Source organism: Episyrphus balteatus, chromosome 1, assembly GCF_945859705.1.
Source record: "Episyrphus balteatus chromosome 1, idEpiBalt1.1, whole genome shotgun sequence".
NCBI classification, from domain to species: Eukaryota; Metazoa; Arthropoda; class Insecta; order Diptera; family Syrphidae; genus Episyrphus; species Episyrphus balteatus.
In genome coordinates this window covers 133093439-133112820 of record NC_079134.1, presented here as the reverse complement: position 1 = coordinate 133112820, position 19382 = coordinate 133093439, and the positions used below count along the sequence as shown (strand labels likewise).

The 19382-nt window shown below is 30.8% G+C and overlaps 2 protein-coding genes across 2 annotated transcripts in view; one reads left to right on the top strand and one right to left on the bottom strand.

Moving 5' to 3' along the window:
- Nucleotides 1–181: 181 nt before the first annotated feature.
- Nucleotides 182–11083, bottom strand: LOC129907759 (uncharacterized). Its single transcript, XM_055984111.1, has 3 exons — nucleotides 10882–11083; nucleotides 10608–10694; nucleotides 182–310 (listed from the first exon to the last, which is right to left on the bottom strand). Exons 1-3 carry the CDS (start codon nucleotides 10978–10980, stop codon nucleotides 284–286), a joined length of 213 nt encoding a protein of 70 aa, XP_055840086.1. The 5' UTR covers nucleotides 10981–11083; the 3' UTR covers nucleotides 182–283.
- A 1745-nt stretch (nucleotides 11084–12828) lies between these two features.
- The window catches only part of LOC129907760 (tripeptidyl-peptidase 2), an 80911-nt gene continuing 74357 nt past the window's right edge, over nucleotides 12829–19382 (top strand). Inside the window, exons 1-2 of the mRNA XM_055984112.1 lie at nucleotides 12829–13047; nucleotides 13375–13506. Of these exons, the coding sequence (XP_055840087.1) occupies nucleotides 12877–13047; nucleotides 13375–13506 (303 nt within the window). The 5' untranslated portion in view covers nucleotides 12829–12876. The remainder of the gene's footprint in view (nucleotides 13048–13374; nucleotides 13507–19382) is intronic.

Sequence of the window (19382 nt, the reverse complement as noted above, 5' to 3'; positions counted from 1 at the left end):
CTGCCTTTTCGATACATTGATCTATATAACTCGAGGCAACGGTTTTCGCATTTAATTCTATACATTTTATCACCATAGAGAAGGTATACTATAGTTCCAAAATTACAAGATAATCTTAGATAATCTGATGAAAAAAATCCCTAAAGCAGTATAATTGTCTAGGTAAATTCAGCAACAGTTAAGTAAATATTGAAAACATCTTTTTTTTGTAATTGAAAATCAACCAACTATATTATATATATTTTTTTTCGATATCGGTTACAACTATTAATTTTCATCTCGCTTATTTGTCTGGAATAGACTCCAATCCCTGAAAATAATAAAAACAAAATTATTGGTTAGGAATCATTAATATTACGAGTATTTTCAATAACAAAAGTATGAACTTTAACTTGCGTACTTTTAAATAATTTTTGAAACATACAAATTTATGAAAAAATTTATTAAAAACAAGTCTAATACAGTGACTCACTTAATTGATCATATGATAAAAATTCAAAAACCCTAGCAGCTCACTCGGTGATTCACTAATGTATGTATTTTTTTTTTTTTTTTTATTAAAATAACGGAAAGCTTTGGCTATTTTCTCCGACCACTATTCCGTTATTCTGACCATGAGCGAAAGTCTTGTTAAAACTGAAAACCACTTAGGTTAACAAATAGTAAAAGCTTAAAGACAATATAAGTGTTAAATTAAATGTAACATCTATAAAACCACTAGTATGTGAGTGTGAGTTCTATGCGCACAAAATAGAACTTCAAATTCTCAACAATAACTCATCAAGTCAAGACTATTACAAACTAAGGTGCCCCTATACAAGAGTCTTATGTCGTTTTCGATTGACCGTCTAGAAGCTTCCGGAAGCATTCAGAAGCCTTCTGAAAGTGTTTTATTCTCACGAACATGTCAGATAGAACGCTACTCAGTTGAGAAATTCTTTTCTTGATTTCAAATTAGAATTCACTCCTACTTACTAATGTCTAGTATAGATACTACGCTTAAAACTCAGTATCAATACCATGGTGTTCGCCTGCTACTAGCATGGTATTCTCACACACACATGTGGTATAGATTTATACCATGGTATCTATACTAGCATTGTGTCACTGGTATTACTCAACTAGATTTCATCTTCTATTTGCACTAAAAAATTTGAGATTTTTACCCAAGTATCTCAAAATCAAATAGAAAACGGCATAATAGGTGTGTTTTTTTGTTATCTATATAGATTTTGTGCAAAAAAAACGACATCGGGATTTTTGAAATCCGTGTTTGGAACCACTGTACATTAGACTGATTCAAAAAAAAAAAATTTGTTTTTTGTTCAAAGTAATACCGAAAATATTGTTGGAAATGACGAAAGAAAAAATACTGTAAAAGTTTCAGCCCTTAATATTAACATTAAGTACCGCCGCATCGCAAATTTCTATTTCCCATATGATTTACATGGGAAATATTGTGTTTTTGAGTTTGGAATTTTATAACTTTTTAATGGCTTATCAAAAAGGCTAGAATAAATCATTTTCTTGTATAAAATTGAAGGCTCTACAAAATTGCATTTATAAAATTTTAAGTAGGTATTACTTTGAACAAAAAAAAAATTTTTTTTTTGAATCAGTCTACTGTACATACACTTTGGCAGCTGTCTCATGTTTTTTTTAACTCCATTGTGGTATGGCCACTTTGAATCCATGATGGATTCAAACAAAAATTTTCACAAAAAATCAAAACCATTCGTATGGCCATTGTATCCATGTTGGATTCAAAAAAAATTGTATATTCTTAACTACATTTTAAGACCATGACCATTAACATTAGTTGCGTTGTTCTTTTGTTATAAGCGTTTGAAGGTAGCCATATTGATTTTTTTTAATTAAACGTGGAAACTTTTTTATTTTGTTCAACAATCTTATCAGAATCCATTTAAGACATTTCGTCGCCCTAGTATTGAAGTGCCGTATACGCCAAATTGTGCACTTTTTGAGCTAGGTATGCAGTGTTATGTTTTCGAGGTTGCTCTTTTCAAATCTGTTATACGTTTTTTTTCTTTCTTTTTTCGTTGCAGAGATATTCACTATTTTTTTTAACAAAATCAACAAATTTTTGTATTTACCAAATCTGAATCTGAACATTTTGAGAATTGTTTTGAGGTACGTCTTACATCGCTTGTTTGTTTGTTTTTTTTTTTTTTTTGACGTACGTGTATGAATAAAAGAAACTTCTGATTTTTATGGCGTATACGGCAAACTCATTTTGGACAAAAATTTAAATATTTTGAAAACTAAACGAATTTCAGATGCCCAATAACATGTATATAAAAGATACATATCAACTACATATATGTATGTATATCATACTTAAAAATCAAAAAATTTCAGCGGTTAGTTCTTTCGCAATAATCTTCCGAACATTTAAATGCGATTTCCCAAAAATTTAAAAATGGCGTATACGGCACTTCAATACTAGGGCGACGATTTATCTGAAAAGTGCATTGCGTACCTATATCTCGAAATATTACCATTTCAATGGAACCATGTCAAACAAATTTTTGATTATTTTTTTCTATGAGAGCTTTTTTCAAGCCCCTTTTTCTCCGCTGTTTTTTTTTTTTTTTCTTAATATTTTTAGATATTTCTGTTTAAAATACTTGAATCGTTTATTTCAGAAACGACATAAGTCCACGAGCATAAACTTTTCAGGAGCAACAAAAAACTGTTTTTTGCTTAAAATTCCACAACACTTCAAATTTAGAGTATGCCGAGTTATAATCTAGCCTAAGATGCATTTAGAAACCTTTAATATATAAACTTTTTATTAGGTCTTTGCGGGTTTTTAAGCCTTTAAAGTCGGTGGACTTATGTCGTTTCTGAAATAAAAGAAATTTTTGTGGTAAAACTTTTGTTTTTATCTAGCTATAGTTTTTGAACCCTACTTTCGATTTTAATAAATTAAATAGCAGTAGATAGAGTAAATCTTTACCTTTTTATACATGTATAACTTAAAGGCTTGCGTGTCATGATGTTTGCCAAAAAAATTTAAAACTGGTAAAATTTCATATTATTCAAGAGTTAAAAATGCTGCCACCACCAGAAATCTGGCTATAACTTTTGAATCCTGAGTACAATTTTAATGAATTTAATAGATATAGATAGAGTAATTCTTTACCTTTTTATAGTTACAGTGACGAGCAAAAGTGGTCAAATGTTTTGCCTTTTTTGAAAAAGTTGTTTAAAACTTTGTGCTCTTTACATAAATTAAATCGTTTTTATTTTATTATTTTTCTATATTATTCCACCATTAATTTTCCTGATTAAAATTTTAAAAAATGCTTCATTGTCCAAAAATGGAGAGTATCATATTGGTATTTGGACTTGACCAATTCAGCTCGTTTTGGAAAAAGGCTTTTGTTTCAATATAGAGTCATTCCATATGAAATCAACAAATTGGAGCCAAAATGTGTGCGGCATGATTTTTAATTTTAATAAAAAAAATTGAGGACAATCTTTGAGGTACAAGAAACAATAAACCACCACTATTTATTTGTTTGACTGTTTAGTTTCTGACCAATACCCATCCGAAGTCGAAAATTCGATCAATTTCACACTGGTGCATAACGGTTGTAGCTTTTTACTTATAATAGGCATTGAAATGGTTGATACTTTTTTTGATAGGGTAGTGTATGTGTATTTCATGTAAAAATATAAAACTAATCCAGAGCAATTTGAAACAAAATGGTTGCCATCTGAAATATTCAAAATTTGTCTTCAATTTTACGATTTTCACCTGCGCCCTGCGTTAATACGGTTACAAATTCAGGATTAATTTTTTTTTTTGAATTTAAGTATGAACCCTTGCAATACCACGAAATAATTATCAATGCCCTAGAATAATGTCTTCTAAGAAAAAACAAAATTTGAAAATGCATGTTTTTGAAAAATGCTCAACTTTGGCCTCAAAAAAACCGATGTGGTTCCAAAAATTAAAATTTGATATTTTCAGTAAATATAGTATAAATCTTTGTGAATCGTGGTGACTAAGTGTCATTTTGTTATTTTCAGTTTTTTAGGTAATATGATTTTTTTAAAGTAGTACTTTACAAAATAAAATAAAATAGTTAATAGTCCAGTCAAAAAAGGGTTTAACCTTGAAATGAAATTTTGTTTACTCAATATCTTCGTTTTGCCATTCTATAACTTACCTCAAAAGTCTAGAAAAATCTCATGTCCCAAGCAGCGATTTTCAAGGGCAAATCGTGAAATGGAGATTTTCAAAACTAGCGATAATAGACAATGGTTTTATATACACATATGATACATGACTCCGAGGTATTTTTTAATGGTGATTCCAAAAAATCTAAAATCAAAGCAATCTGACGTCTTTCAAAAAAGTTATACTTCTTTTTCATCAGTCAACCCATATTATTTTTTTTAATCTGCACCTATTTTAGTTTAATCTGGAAAAGTAGGACTTGCGGACATGAGATTTTTGACATAAGTTATAGAATATCCAAACAAAGATAGAAACCAAAAAAATACCCTATTAGCACTTTTTCAAAGATAGTACAGGATGTTTTTTAGTGCATGTCCTAAAATGTTCGACTTTCTAAAAAAATAGAATTTTTTCATAGATGTATATGTTTTTTCATTGTATTGTTTTGATTCTTAATGATAATGGATATGTAAACCTTCATTCAAAATTTGGTTACCCTGCCATAGCTTTTAAAGGTTTTTAGGTAGTAAGTTTGCACCTGTTATAATAATATGTGTTGACAGATGAAAAAGAGGTATAACTTTTTTGAAAGACGTCAGATTGCTTTGATTTTAGATTTTTTGGAATCACCATTAAAAAATACCTCGGAGTCATGTATCATATGTGTATATAAAACCATTGTCTATTATCGCTAGTTTTGAAAATCTCCATTTCACGATTTGCCCTTGAAAATCGCTGCTTGGGACATGAGATTTTTCTAGACTTTTGAGGTAAGTTATAGAATGGCAAAACGAAGATATTGAGTAAACAAAATTTCATTTCAAGGTTAAACCCTTTTTTGACTGGACTATTAACTATTTTATTTTATTTTGTAAAGTACTACTTTAAAAAAATCATATTACCTAAAAAACTGAAAATAACAAAATGACAAAATGACACTTAGTCACCACGATTCACAAAGATTTATACTATATTTACTGAAAATATCAAATTTTAATTTTTGGAACCACATCGGTTTTTTTGAGGCCAAAGTTGAGCATTTTTCAAAAACATGCATTTTCAAATTTTGTTTTTTCTTAGAAGACATTATTCTAGGGCATTGATAATTATTTCGTGGTATTGCAAGGGTTCATACTTAAATTCAAAAAAAAAATTAATCCTGAATTTGTAACCGTATTAACGCAGGGCGCAGGTGAAAATCGTAAAATTGAAGACAAATTTTGAATATTTCAGATGGCAACCATTTTGTTTCAAATTGCTCTGGATTAGTTTTATATTTTTACATGAAATACACATACACTACCCTATCAAAAAAAGTATCAACCATTTCAATGCCTATTATAAGTAAAAAGCTACAACCGTTATGCACCAGTGTGAAATTGATCGAATTTTCGACTTCGGATGGGTATTGGTCAGAAACTAAACAGTCAAAAAAATAAATAGTGGTGGTTTATTGTTTCTAGTACCTCAAAGATTGTCCTCAATTTTTTTTATTAAAATTAAAAATCATGCCGCACACCATATTTGTTGATTTCATATGGAATGACTCTATATTGAGTGTACTAGAATTAATTTTTACCACTTTTAACCACTTTTAACAATGCCTCGAGATAGGATCTATCAATCTGTGAAGAAATAATTTTAAAATTCGGTCGTATTTCAGCTTAATGGAAAGCTCAAAGCTCATCGCTTTTAGACTTGTGTTTTTTTACTGCGCTTACAATTTCTTCAAAAATTTCAACAGATTTTCAGCCAAAATGGGTCAGGGCCTTATGCTGACTACGCAACTGTCTGAAATTTCTGATTTCCGAAGCAATATTTGACAATTTTAAAGGTTTTGGTGGGGTCTTCATCTAGTTGAAAAATGATATCACACGACACGGAGTCTTCTTTTGCCAAAAAAAACTTGTTAAATTGTACCGTTTTATATCAAGATAGATTTTCCTCTTCATCATATTTTCAAATTTTATCAAAGGTCGGGAACTCCCCCCAAAAACTCAAACAGAACATCACCAAACCTTTTTTCAAGTCAAAAATCGTTAGGTTAGATGAATTTTTACTAAAACTTTTACTAAAACTTTAACTATAACCAACAAAAAGGAATCAATAACCAATGGGAAAAGTAGATTGGATTGACGAGAACGCAGAAGAAATAGAATGCAAATCTAGTTACTATCCAAAACTGGAAAAAACATTTCAGCACTATCAAGTTTATAGAACGGACATAAATTATTATGGACTCAAGAATATTTTCCGGTGTTATCTTGTGGACTGCTAGCTAATTTTGAAAAAATAATGAACAAGCGAACCTATCCTGATATAAAACGAAACAATTTACCAAGTTTTTTTGGCAAAAGAAGACTCCGTGTTGTCTGATATAATTTTTCAACTAGATGAAGACCCCACCAAAACCTTTAAAATTGTCAAATATTGCTTCGGAAATCAGAAATTTCAGACAGTTGCGTAGTCAGCATAAGGCCCTGACCCATTTTGGCTAAAAATCTGTTGAAATTTGTGAAGAAATTGTAAGCGCAGTAAAAAAACACAAGTCTAAAAGCGATGAGCTTTGAGCTTTCCATTAAGCTGAAATACGACCGAATTTTAAAATTATTTCTTCACAGATTGATAGATTCTATCTCGAGGCATTGTTAAAAGTGGTTAAAAGTGGTAAAAATTAATTCTAGTACACTCAATATATTGAAACAAAAGCCTTTTTCCAAAACGAGCTGAATTGGTCAAGTCCAAATACCAATATGATACTCTCCATTTTTGGACAATGAAGCACTTTTTAAAATTTCAATCAGGAAAACAAATGCTGGCATAATATAGAAAAATAATAAAATAAAAACGATTTAATTCATGTAAAGAACACTAAGTTTAAACAACTTTCTCAAAAAAGGCAAAACATTTGACCACTTTTGCTCGTCACTGTATATAACAAAAGGGGGTGCGTGTCAAGATTGCTGCCAAAATAATTTAAAACTGGTAAAAAGTCATGTATTTAACAGTCAAAAATCTTGTCACCGGGTGAAAATTTTCCATATATTTTGAACCCTTTTCTTTCTAATCCAGTCAAATAAGGGTTTAACCTCGGAATGAATGTTAGTAGAAATTTTTTTTGCTCAATATCTTCCTTTTGCCATTCTATAACATATCTCAAAAGTCTAGAAAAATCTCATGTCCGCTTGTCGCGATTTCAAGGTCAAATCGCGAAATGGAGATTTTCAAAATTAGCAAAAATAGGCTATGGTATTATATACACATATGATACATGATTTCAAGGTATTTTTTAATGCTGATTCCAAAAAATCTAAAATCAAGACAATCTGAAGTCTCTGGAAAAAGTTATACCTGTTTTTCATCTGTCAACTCATATTATTATAACAGTTGCAAACTTACTGTCGAAAAACCCTTAAAAGTTATGGTAGATGAACCAAATTTTGCATGAAGATTTTAGAATCCATCATTATTAAAAATCAAAACAATCCATTACAAAAAATATATATACCTACGAAATAATGGTATTTTTTGATGGAGGGGCAAATTTTAGGATATGCACTAAAGAAGATTCTTGTTCATCTTAGGAATAAGTGGTAATAGGCAAATTTTTTCATTTTAACCTTTGTTTAGATATTCTTTAACTACCCTCAAAAATCTAAAAAAATCTCATGTCCGCAAGTCCTAATTTTGGAGGTTAAACTAAGTTAGGTGCAGACTTAAAAAAATTAGCAAGAAAAGTTTAAATTTGTATATGTATACCAACATAAGCGACATGATTTAAAGGTATTTTTTAACACTTATCCCAAAAAAACTCACAATAAGTCAACCTGATCATCCCTGAAAAGTAATGCACCTTATTCATGTTGATCTGACACAAATATCTGAAGTGTAGTTTTTCAATTTTTTAAAATTTGCTTCTTATCTTCAAGCCAGGAAAATTAGGACTTGAGATTTTTTTAGATTTTTGACATAAATTATAGAATATCCAAACAAACATAGAAACAAAAAATTAGCCTATTAGCACTTATTCCTAAGATGAACAAGAATCTTCTTTAGTGCATATCCTAAAATTTGCCCATCCATCAAAAATTACCATTATTTCGTAGATGTATATATTTTTGGTAATGGATTGTTTTGATTTTTAATAATGGTGGATTCTAAAATCTTCATGCAAAATTTGGTTCATCTACCATAACTTTTAAGGGTTTTTCGGCAGTAAGTTTGCAACTGTTATGATAATATGAGTTGACAGATGAAAAACAGGTATAACTTTTTCCAGAGACGTCAGATTGTCTTGATTTTAGATTTTTTGGAATCAGCATTAAAAAATACCTTGAAATCATGTATCATATGTGTATATAATACCATAGCCTATTTTTGCTAATTTTGAAAATCTCCATTTCGCGATTTGACCTTGAAATCGCGACAAGCGGACATGAGATTTTTCTAGACTTTTGAGATATGTTATAGAATGGCAAAAGGAAGATATTGAGCAAAAAAAATTTCTACTAACATTCATTCCGAGATTTACCCCTTTTTTCTCCTTATTTGACTGTATTATTCAGTTTTCGTATTTTGGGTGGTCTGACATACCTAATTTTTTTTTCAGAAGATGAATAACTACACATAAATGAGAAATTTCCAAAAAAAATTTTTTGGAAAAAGTGGACTTATGCTCTTTCTGAAATAAACGATTCACTTATAAGACAAAAAATAAAGTACCTTGGCACTAATGTTTTTACCGAGAGAAAGTAAAATCTGGATAATTATCTGGATTTTTCAAAAATCTATACAGATAAGTTTTTGTTGTTTTTAACCCTCTACTGCATACGAAGCCAAATATGGTTTTGTTTGTTTGTATGCACTTTTCTCTTCTCTGTCACAAAAAAATGGTAAAGATTCAATACAATCCTCTTCTTTGTGTTTCTGAGAAACCATAGAGATAGTTTTTTTTGTGTGTCCGACACAAAATAAAGGTGTATTTTATGATCACAGGTGAGTCGATCAGTCGTGTGCATTTAAATCGAAAGTGTAGAATATATTCATACTTTAAGTGTTAATTCCTGCGCTTGTTTGGAAAGTAAAGTGAAATTAAAAATTTATTTTTGATCGATTGTCTAATTGTGTATGCTACTAACCAATTTTTATTGAAAAAAAAAAATGATTGGCCTGGTCTTAAGAGGGAAAAAAGTATGGAAGCCATATTTGGCTTCGTATGCATTAATCTACACAATTTGTTAAATTTTTTTGTTGGAAAATTTTGTTTCTTTTCATTGTTATTTTGCTTGGAAGCTATGTTTTACATCAGAAATGGAGCCCCTTCACTTTTAGAGACATTTTTCTCATGTAAAAAATTTTTCTCACAAAAATTTAAGGGGGAGGCGGGCTCACCTATAATTCTTTTCAATCATTTTATTACTTTTAAGTTTTTGTAAGATCTGGGAGTGGGTGAAAATATTGGAGCAAGACTCACTTCGACAGTGGAAAGAATATGAACCAGAAAAAATATATATAACGGACAAAAACAAATTGCTTTTCTCGGTTCCATGTTTTAAAATGCGCCAAATTTGAATTAATTCTTAACCTTTTGTAATGCAATGTATTTATTTTACTTTATTTTGTTTTTAAATGATGAATATTTATATTTTGATATTTTTAATTGTATTTTTTACATAATCTGAATAAATAAAATTAGTAAAATTTCTTACCCCTTAATGCATACGAAGCCAAAGTTGGCTTATAAACAAATTTTAAAAACAAATTAATTTAAACAAATTTTTTTTAATGAAAATCGTTTTGAAACAACCCAAAGAACCCATGTAAAGCATTTTTTAATTTTTTCGTCCGCTAATATTAATTCATGCAGTAGAGGGTTAACACGTAAGTTGTTTTGATTTCAAATATCTCGATGTCGTTTTTTTGCACAAGATCTTAATAGATAAACAAAAAAACACACCTATTATGGATAGTTTTAACCCTATTTAGAATTAAGTGTCTCATTCCTGATGGAATTATGTCACGGTCAACATTTTTGTCTGTATTAGACACCCATCGTTATCTTCCCAGAAGGGGAAGCATTTAATTTGGGCGCAGATGGTTCGCAGACTGAAGAGGAAAACACAATGGACATATATTGGTTTCTCAGACGCTTTACGAGAAATTGATTTTTAACCTAAACCAATTAATCATTGAAATTAAAAAAAATATGATTCAAATCTGAATTTAAATCGCTCGAAATTATTTGCAAATTGGTATCTATTCGATAAAATTTTGTTTGAGATTTTTTTTCAAACAAATCAACAAATTTTTGCTATCAACATTGACCCTGGATGGAAATCAAATTATTTAAAGATACGCACTACGCACAGCTGTGTAATAGATAGAACTGTCAACTTACGCTCATGATGTACGGGTTGTCCATTATTCTGCGATCACGTTGATACATAACACGGTCGAAACGTTCATCCATGTTCCTTCGGTATGCCTGAAAGTTTAATTAATAATTCAATTAAATTATCGCGGTAGCATAATTAAAACAGAAAGTGTGTTTAAATTCAAAAAATAACTAATAAATATCAAAGTGAAATGTTTTCGATTGGAAAATCTTTTCGATTATGTAAGCTGATTCGCAACAATGGATTAACCAGCAAACATTCAAGCCATATACTCACATTTCCAAGGGTCAACTTGTGGATTCCATACATTGCGTATCCGGGAATGGATAAAGCAATTGTAATAATTGCAGCTGATGGTATGATTTCGAACCACATTTTATTATTTTATTTGAAAATTTTTCAACTATTTCCAAATGGAGTTTTTTTGTTTTGTCTCCTTTGCGGTTCGGTTGTGAAAAAATTTTGATGACAGAATTTAGTGGATGACAGAAATGACAGCTGACATCTCGGAAGGTGTCAAAATTTTTAGTACTTATGTGTTGGGTTTACATTTTGTAGTACTATTTAGGTCTGTGTTACACTAATTTGTTTCTCTATTTTATGACTTGACCACATCGAAGGGTATATATGCGGTAGCGGTGCGGGTAATTGTAAAGGCGTGGTCACACCGGAAGGTATGCAGTAGCGGTCCGGGTAGCGGTACGGGCACGTGTATGAAACAAATTGCACACCTGAATATTGATATTCCAGTTTAGAATTTTTTTTTCATACAATTACCCGTACCGCTACCGCATACCCTTTGGTGTGGCCAAGCCTTTACTTTTTTTTTTACAAATTTTTCCATAAAAAATTGCGCAACGAAATTTAATTTTTTTTTTGTTTTAAAGTGACCTAAAAAGTGAAAAAGTGAAAATTTTCAAACTCATTTTGTGACAGTTTTTTCCTCAACAAAATCAAAAGTAATGATGTTAAAAAATAAAACAATTTTTGTGGTTTTTTCCAAAAACAAATAGCGCTACAAATAAAAAAAAATTTTTACTTTTGTAAATTTCCCACTTTTTCACTTTTTAGGTCATTGTAGTTATGGCCTTAAAAAATACATATTTTTTGATTTTTTTTCTCGAATTGTTTGATTTGTATTTTTTTTATTCTGACTTTTACAAATCGATAGTATTTTTTTATTAACATGTTCGCTGCTGACTTTCGAGATGAGATGGGGACTTTTCCCAAGTCGATTTTAGCCGCACGATATGTCGGTCGACTAGGATTTTTCTATGGGGATTGTCACTTTAGTAGCCTTCGACTTACGTTCAAACGAGTCGAAAAGCTTCGCCGCACGGCAAAAATCGACTCGTGAAAAGTCCCCATAAGAAAATTTGTCGTTTCGCCCTACTAACAGGTTTGCTTCTATAATGCTTTACAGAAGCAACAATTGCATCTGTAAAGCTTTATAGAACCAAAACTGTTTGTCGGGCGCTTCATGTGCGTACTTGAGCAAAAATTAAAATTGCGTCACAAGAGTACTCGTGGCTCGGCAACTAAAATGACAGCTGCTGTCAAAAATGAGAAATTTGTGTGGAAGTCACCCATCGGGAACAGAATGCAGTCACTCGGTGATTTGCTCAAAAGTGGAACTTTAATTATCTCATTAATAATCTCATGAATACTCATCACACAATGAACAAAATACTCACATTCTGTTTTTCCTTCAATTTTCAAATTTATTTGTTCAAAAAAATATATAGGAGACATATAGATAGAAATTTTAATAGTTCACCTCGTGTGAAAGAGATTTTGCACGTGAACTTCTTCACTGGTCGTGGAGCAAAAATCGACTTGTTTTACAAGAGTATGTACTAAGCTTAGGGCCATAGTTGTATACAAATATTTAATCCGTGGTTCAACAACTTTTATCTTCTGAATTCGGTGGTAAAATAGATTTTTGAGCACTGGTTCTAGGTCCATATCGGTTGAAATAGCTAAATCCATCCTTGAACGAAGGTTAATCCACTGCTAATCCACAGAAATCGGCGAGTTAAATTCCTGATCCGAAGCTGAACCACGTTTGTACAACTGGGCCTTAAAGAAGTAAAAAAAAAAGAAAATAAATTGGTTTTAATTCTTTCGACTCTACTGTTGTACTAAAAAAACACTAGCGACCTCTACCAGTGAACATACAAAAACCATTGACATTTTCAATTTCTTTTCCCAGCAAAAAAGTACCTGACTTTGTCGTCGCCGCTGTCAGTTCAAGAAGAACATTCAAAGAAAATGGCAAGTAGTGGTGCTATAGTTGATACGGCTTTTCCAGCTATTTCCCTGGTCCCAAAAACCGAAACTGGAGTTTTGAATTTCCTCCAAAAATATCCAGAATTTGATGGACGTGATACTATAATTGCAGTATTTGATTCTGGTGTTGATCCCAAAGCAGCAGGTCTTGAGGTAAGTGTGTAGTAATGTTTTCATGATGATGATGATGATAAGGCTCTTCTGAATTTATAATAATTTATGTCCATCAGCAATATCATCGTCGTCATCCGGTTTTCTATTGTATGTGCATTTGTGTCTGCTGCCTGCAGGAATATAAAAAATTCTTTTGTTTGTTAAGAATATTTCCGAAAAAAATAGAACAATAGAATTCAGATGCGCATGGAATTTTTTTTGTGTTTCTTATTTTTTTTTTTAAGAAAAAGAAAAACATTCCTCTTCTCTCTTCTCCTCCAATCTATAAATCTATATGTAAATATTTTTTATTTGTTTGTTTGCTAGACCATATGTGATGGCTCGGTTAAGGTCATTGAACGTTTCGATTGTTCAGGCTGTGGCGACACTGACGTCTCGAAAAAGGTCACCGCCGATACAAAAGGATGCATCACCGGAATATCTGGGCGATCATTGAAGGTAACTTAACTTAATTGACCTAATTTTGTTTTTTTTTGTTTTGTTTAGATTCATTTTACTCTCACTTGGCTAAATGCTTAAATGAAATGGAACTAATTTGCGTCATGATGGAATTTATTGAGTTTCCAAAAACAACGAACTTTTACTTGTTTTTTCTGCTTTTAAACATGCATTCTTTGTCGTTTGTTTATATCGAACTCTTAACTAATGCTTTGAATACTTGCATGTCTAATCACTCTTCAATTCTTAAAATTAAAAACTCTTACAAAAACATTAGTGATAACACAATAAACCTCATGAAAAACAGGAAAATTTGAAAACGTCAACTTAAACGCATTTTCCATAGTAATGGAAATCGAAGAAATCAAATATATCAAGAACTTTCTGCTCTGATTTCCTGTCTTAGCAAAATTATAAAAGATAAAATAAGAATCGACTTAGGGCCAATTTATTGAGCATCCATTAAATTTTTAAATTTGTCGTTTTAGGGCCAATTTATTGAGCCTCCATTAAATATTAGATTTTGTCGTTTTAGTTAAAAGCGTTATTAAACTATTTACGCCATTAAAGAGACTCCATTAAATATTCATTTTATTTACTCTTCTTTAGTTAAATTCTTTGTTGTCAATGAAAACTTTAAATTTAAAACTCTTTTAAAAAAATCCCAAGGATTTTTTATTTATTTTGAAAATAGATCTGTCAGAATCTAATAATTTTTTAAATAAAAGAGACTTGATTTTTGTTTTCTTGTTTAAAATGATGAAGAAGCGCGTATAATAGAATATATGTAGATACTTTTAAGAGTGATATATATGTGCATCAGTTCTCTAAAATTAAATATGCGTTACATGCTATCGGAAAGTAAAACAACGAGTTAAGGAATGTTTTAAATAATAGCCGGAAAAGCCAGGCGAAAAGTAATTGCAGTCGATCACAGTCGATTACATCACGAATGCAATTTATGATAAAGGCCGACCATAAGATGAAAATATTATGCAGCACAGCAACGGCAACCGTATTTTTTTTTAAATTTGAGTAGTTGTTCTAATAGATGTGACAATTGACAATGGCCCACCTAACGTTAGCTGTAGCATACAAAAGGGATACACCCACAAAATCGGCAATAGAAATTCGCATTGATACAAATGCATAAAAGCCTTATTTAATGAGCTGTTGACCATTTCACATCATAAATTTTAAACACATGTTAGGCTTATAAAATTAAATTAGTCTTGAGCTTTATCTACTCCACACCCGTTCAAATAATTTCAAACCAACGATGGTTTGGTTTAACAAAATTAAGCCATCGTTTGGGTTCAAGCGAATTTTCTTCATCCTCATCACATAAATCCAATTAATATCCAAGAAAATTATCCATATTTCATGCTTTTTGAAATGATTGATATCTTAATTGACGCACAAATTTTCAAATAAATAATGAAACAATAATTAAAATGACAGTTAAAGCTAATGGAGAGTGAATCAATAGAAATCCTGTTTAAAACCTCAATTTGCTCTAAAAATCCCTCTTAAAAGGTCGAATTTGGCGTTTTAACTAAAAGGGCTTTAAAATTTAATGCTCAATTAATTAATAATGTGAAACTTCAAAAAATCCTTAAAAGAGACTGAAATAAACGAATTTTGTTTTTAAATTTAAAATTCCCATTTTTAATGGAGATTTAAGTTTAATGGAGAGTCAATAAATTGGGCCTTAGTTAAAAGCTTTGTTAATCTATTGACGTCTTTAAGTTTCCATAATTAAAAATTCATTTAATTAACTCTGCTTTAGTTAAAGTCTTTACTTTTAATGGAAACTTTAAATTTAAAACTCCATTAAAAATATCCCAGGGATTTTTTTATTTTTTGAAAAATTAAACTGTCAAAAGCTACATTTTTGTCAAATAAAATATGTTTAAATTTGATGGATAAACAATATAAAAACTCAAAAATGATGGCCCTTAAGTATTTTGCAGCTAAAACGCCAGGCAAAAACCCACAGACTGTGTTACGATATACAATATCACGAATAGAACTTATGATAAAAGGCTGAGCATAAACTGAAAATATGTATTTTGCAGCACGACAACCGTGTTTTTTGGAGGTGAAGCAGTTGATATAGTATACATATGTGACAATTGCCCACGTACATGACTATTGACTAATTATAATAAGTGAATTTTCGTTTTTTTAACCCGCATACCTTCCCTTAATAGAGCCTCGACTCGCAGTTATTTAAAATAATATTACCTTTATGGCATTATTTTGAATATAAACCAATTCTTAGTTAGCAACGGCTCGCATGATAATACCAATATAATCGGCAATAGATTCGCATATTTGCAAGTGCATAGAAGCATAAATTAATGAAGATTTACCCTATTGAACAGCTTTAGCACCATTAAAATCACATCACAAAATTAAAAATAAAGTTTTATAGAATAATTTGGGGTAGGTACTTTTACCAATTACAATTACCAAACGTTGGTGTTATGATATTGATTGAACACTTTTTCACCATCTCAATATTTCCATATTTATGCATATTTTATTTATTTTTAATTGTCAATTGACACTGAACTTTTTTTTAATAAAATAATAAATGAAATGACATTTGACGCTAATGGAGAGTGAATAAATAGAAACCCTGTCTAAAACCTCCATTTGCTCTAAAAATACCTCTTAAAAGATCGAAAAAAAACGACTTTTAAATTTAATGATCAATTAGTTAATGATGCCAAACTTCAAAAAAGTCCTTAAAAGAGACTGAATTAAACGAATTTGGTTTTTAATTTTAAAATTCCCTTTTTTAATGGCGATTTAAGTTTAATATAGAGTCAATAAATTGGGCCCTAAACGAAAAACTTAAATCAAGACCTCAAAACTTTAAATTTTCATCCCAAGTTTTTAAAAGAGTTTAACCAGGGGGGTCATTCCGTAATTTTGAAAATGATAATCGAATTGACGATAATCGTTTCACAGCTTTACAATCTTTAAAGCTATTTTAAATCATGCCTGATTCAATATTTCCAAAACAGTTTATATAAATAAAAGTTTTCATATCCTTAAAAGTCGTATTAGTCTAGGTGGGTGCAGGGTCGAAAGTCCACAGGCCAAAAGTCCATAATGGACTGTTGGCTCACTAGTGTGGTTCATAGCTCCATAAATCAATTATGGACTTACAACCCACCCAAGTGGGCAAAAAGTTCACACAAAATTCCTGTGGACTTTTGGCCCATCGATTAAAAATTTATAACCAATTAGGAAGGCAAAAATTCATAATGCGGCTAAGTTCTCATATTCAAATTTTCTTCGCAATATCTCTCCAAAACATTTATAAAAAAAAAAAGACTTTTAAATTCGAGTGAATTTTAGAAAATTACTTTAATAAGTATTCAAAACTGGAACAATCGTCAATTTTCGAAAGTTTCTTCATTAAATGTTCAATTGGTGTCATGAAATTAGTCCAAAGAAATAAGACCAACTTTCAAAAATTGGTTTTACTTCAATTTTCAACATTTATAAATATACATACAATTATTCAAAAGCTTTTTAAAACATTTGAATAAACAGGTGCAGGGAACTAAAGGACTTTGCACATGAGAGCGACCAACGAATGAACGAATGGACGAACAAACGAGATTTAACACATTTCTACGACTCAATTTCAAACAAAAAATGATTCAAATTATAAGAAACCAATTGATACTAATGTTAGAATACTAAAATTTGCATTTTGTTTGCTAAAATAAGAAAAATTTGTAAAAACAATTTGGTAGTTACGAATTGCAGTTTGGTTGCTACGAATTGTCAAACTCTATTCGCGTTCCACCTACCATCCACACTACAACGAATAAATTGTTCGCGCGCGACTTAACCTCAAAATTACTCTTGTTTTTGTTTTCTATTCTGAACCCAATTGACAATTCGTCGCTGTCTGCGAATTGTCATGTGAAAGATATGTCAAAATATGCGACCATCCACAGTTCGCAGTTCGTAGTTCGTAGCTCATGTGCAAAGTCCTTAAGTCCACGGGAACTAAGTCCACTGAGGGACTTCGTTCTCATCGAGTGGGAACGAAATCCACTTTAGTGAAGTGGTTTTCTTTCCCATTCAAGGTGAGATTGAATTCCACTCTCTAATGGGAACCTAGTACACACTCAAAAAAATTAAAAGAGAAATTATTTTCAACAACGATTTAATAACGAAAAACGAAAGTAATCAAATAAGCGTGATTTTTCGTAAAAGTACATTTAAGTAAAAAAAATCGCACAGGGGCATAAGTCCCGATTTTATTTTCGGAATTTATGTCCCACTTTACTAGAATCCAATTCGTGACTTAGGTATGTCCCTCACTACTGAGACTTAAGTCCCAAAAAAACAATTTCGGCACTCATTTCCCACATGAATTTTTTTTTTATTTTTGCGTATAAGTACCTTCAGAGACAAGTTAATATGCACACTGCTGATGAACCGAAATAGTAGAACCGGTCTTGATTTATTTTTGTCGGTAGTACGTAGTCCAATGCAAAGCACAATTACAAGATGTTGAAAAACAAAAAAGAAGTTGGCAAACTTAATGGTTAGTCGAAATAGCATGGTGACAAAATAAGATCATGGAAAGAGAAAGTCTTTTCGAAAATATTTTTGATATGTATTCTTTTTGAGTTGATAACAGGGTGAAGTGGAAAAACTTTTGCTAACATAAGATTCTATTTAATTTGTAAAATTCGCGCGAATTTTTATTTTCACACCTCAAAATTGACTCTCCCGTGGGCAAAATTTTTTTCCGCTTCGCGTTTGGCTTGTGCAATTTAAATAGATTCTCATGTGAGCAAATTTTTTTCCACTTTTTTTCGCTTTCCGCCAATTAATTGGGATTTATTTGTTTTTAATCTCCTTGTGATAATTAATTAGCCCGCTTTGTTTGCGAGATAGTTTCCCAAATAAGTGATGATTATCACTATGAGACTCCAAACTAATCGTCTTTTGAACAAAATTGTGTTCTTCTTGGCTTTGTGCGAGTTATCCAAAATTACTTCAATAAGCTTTACAAACAAAACTCGAGTCAGTTAAGAAAAAAACATAAAATAAAAAAAAAAATAAAAATTATAATAAAAAAACTAAGAAATCAATTTACAAATATTGTTGAAAAAAATTAACGTTTCATTTCATTATGGAGTTCTGGCTCACTTTTTTGTGGGTTTCTGACACTCTTGGGTGGGTTGTAAGTCCATAATTGATTTGTGGACTTATAACCCACCCAAGTGAGTCAGTAGTCCATTATGGACTTTTGGCCCGTGAACTTATGACCCTGCACCGTCTAGGTGAGCTCATAGTTGCCTCTTAATCGGTTGGCCGAGGTTCGCCTCCCGAAAATGAAATTGTTTTTTTTTTGAAGTGAAAACTTCTTTAGTATCGTAGTAATTTGAAACAAGATGAAACGAAAAAGCGACAGGAAAAATCAATTGATCATAACTTTTTTTGTTTAAATAGATAGATAAATGAAATTTACACTGTATTTAGGTAATCAAATAAACTATAATTGTGCAAAATTTCAATTAATTTCATATCCAAAATCCTGAGATAACGGTGAAAAGATGTCTTTTGATCTAGAGCACATACAAATATTATTTAACTTTAATTTGCATGCTGACAATAGCTGTGTTTTATTTTTCTCGTGATCCGGATCAGATCATTTATTTATTTGCGAAACAATAACAAAACAAAATCCTGCTTTTGTTGTAAAGCTAATAAAAACAATTATCTGATCCGGATCACGAGGAAAATAAAACATAGCTAATATTACCTTTCATTTGATCACACATAATGTACGTGCTTTCAATCTTAAATTGAAAAAATTGAAAAATACCTGAAAA

Coding starts and splice junctions, on each gene's coding strand:
- LOC129907759 (XM_055984111.1), bottom strand. CDS start 10,980: ATGTGGTTCGAAATCATACCATCAGCTGCAATTATTACAATTGCTTTA. Junction 10,695..10,881: donor ACAAGTTGACCCTTGGAAAT/GTGAGTATATGG, acceptor TTAAACTTTCAG/GCATACCGAAGGAACATGGA. Junction 311..10,607: donor ACAACCCGTACATCATGAGC/GTAAGTTGACAG, acceptor TATTATTTTCAG/GGATTGGAGTCTATTCCAGA.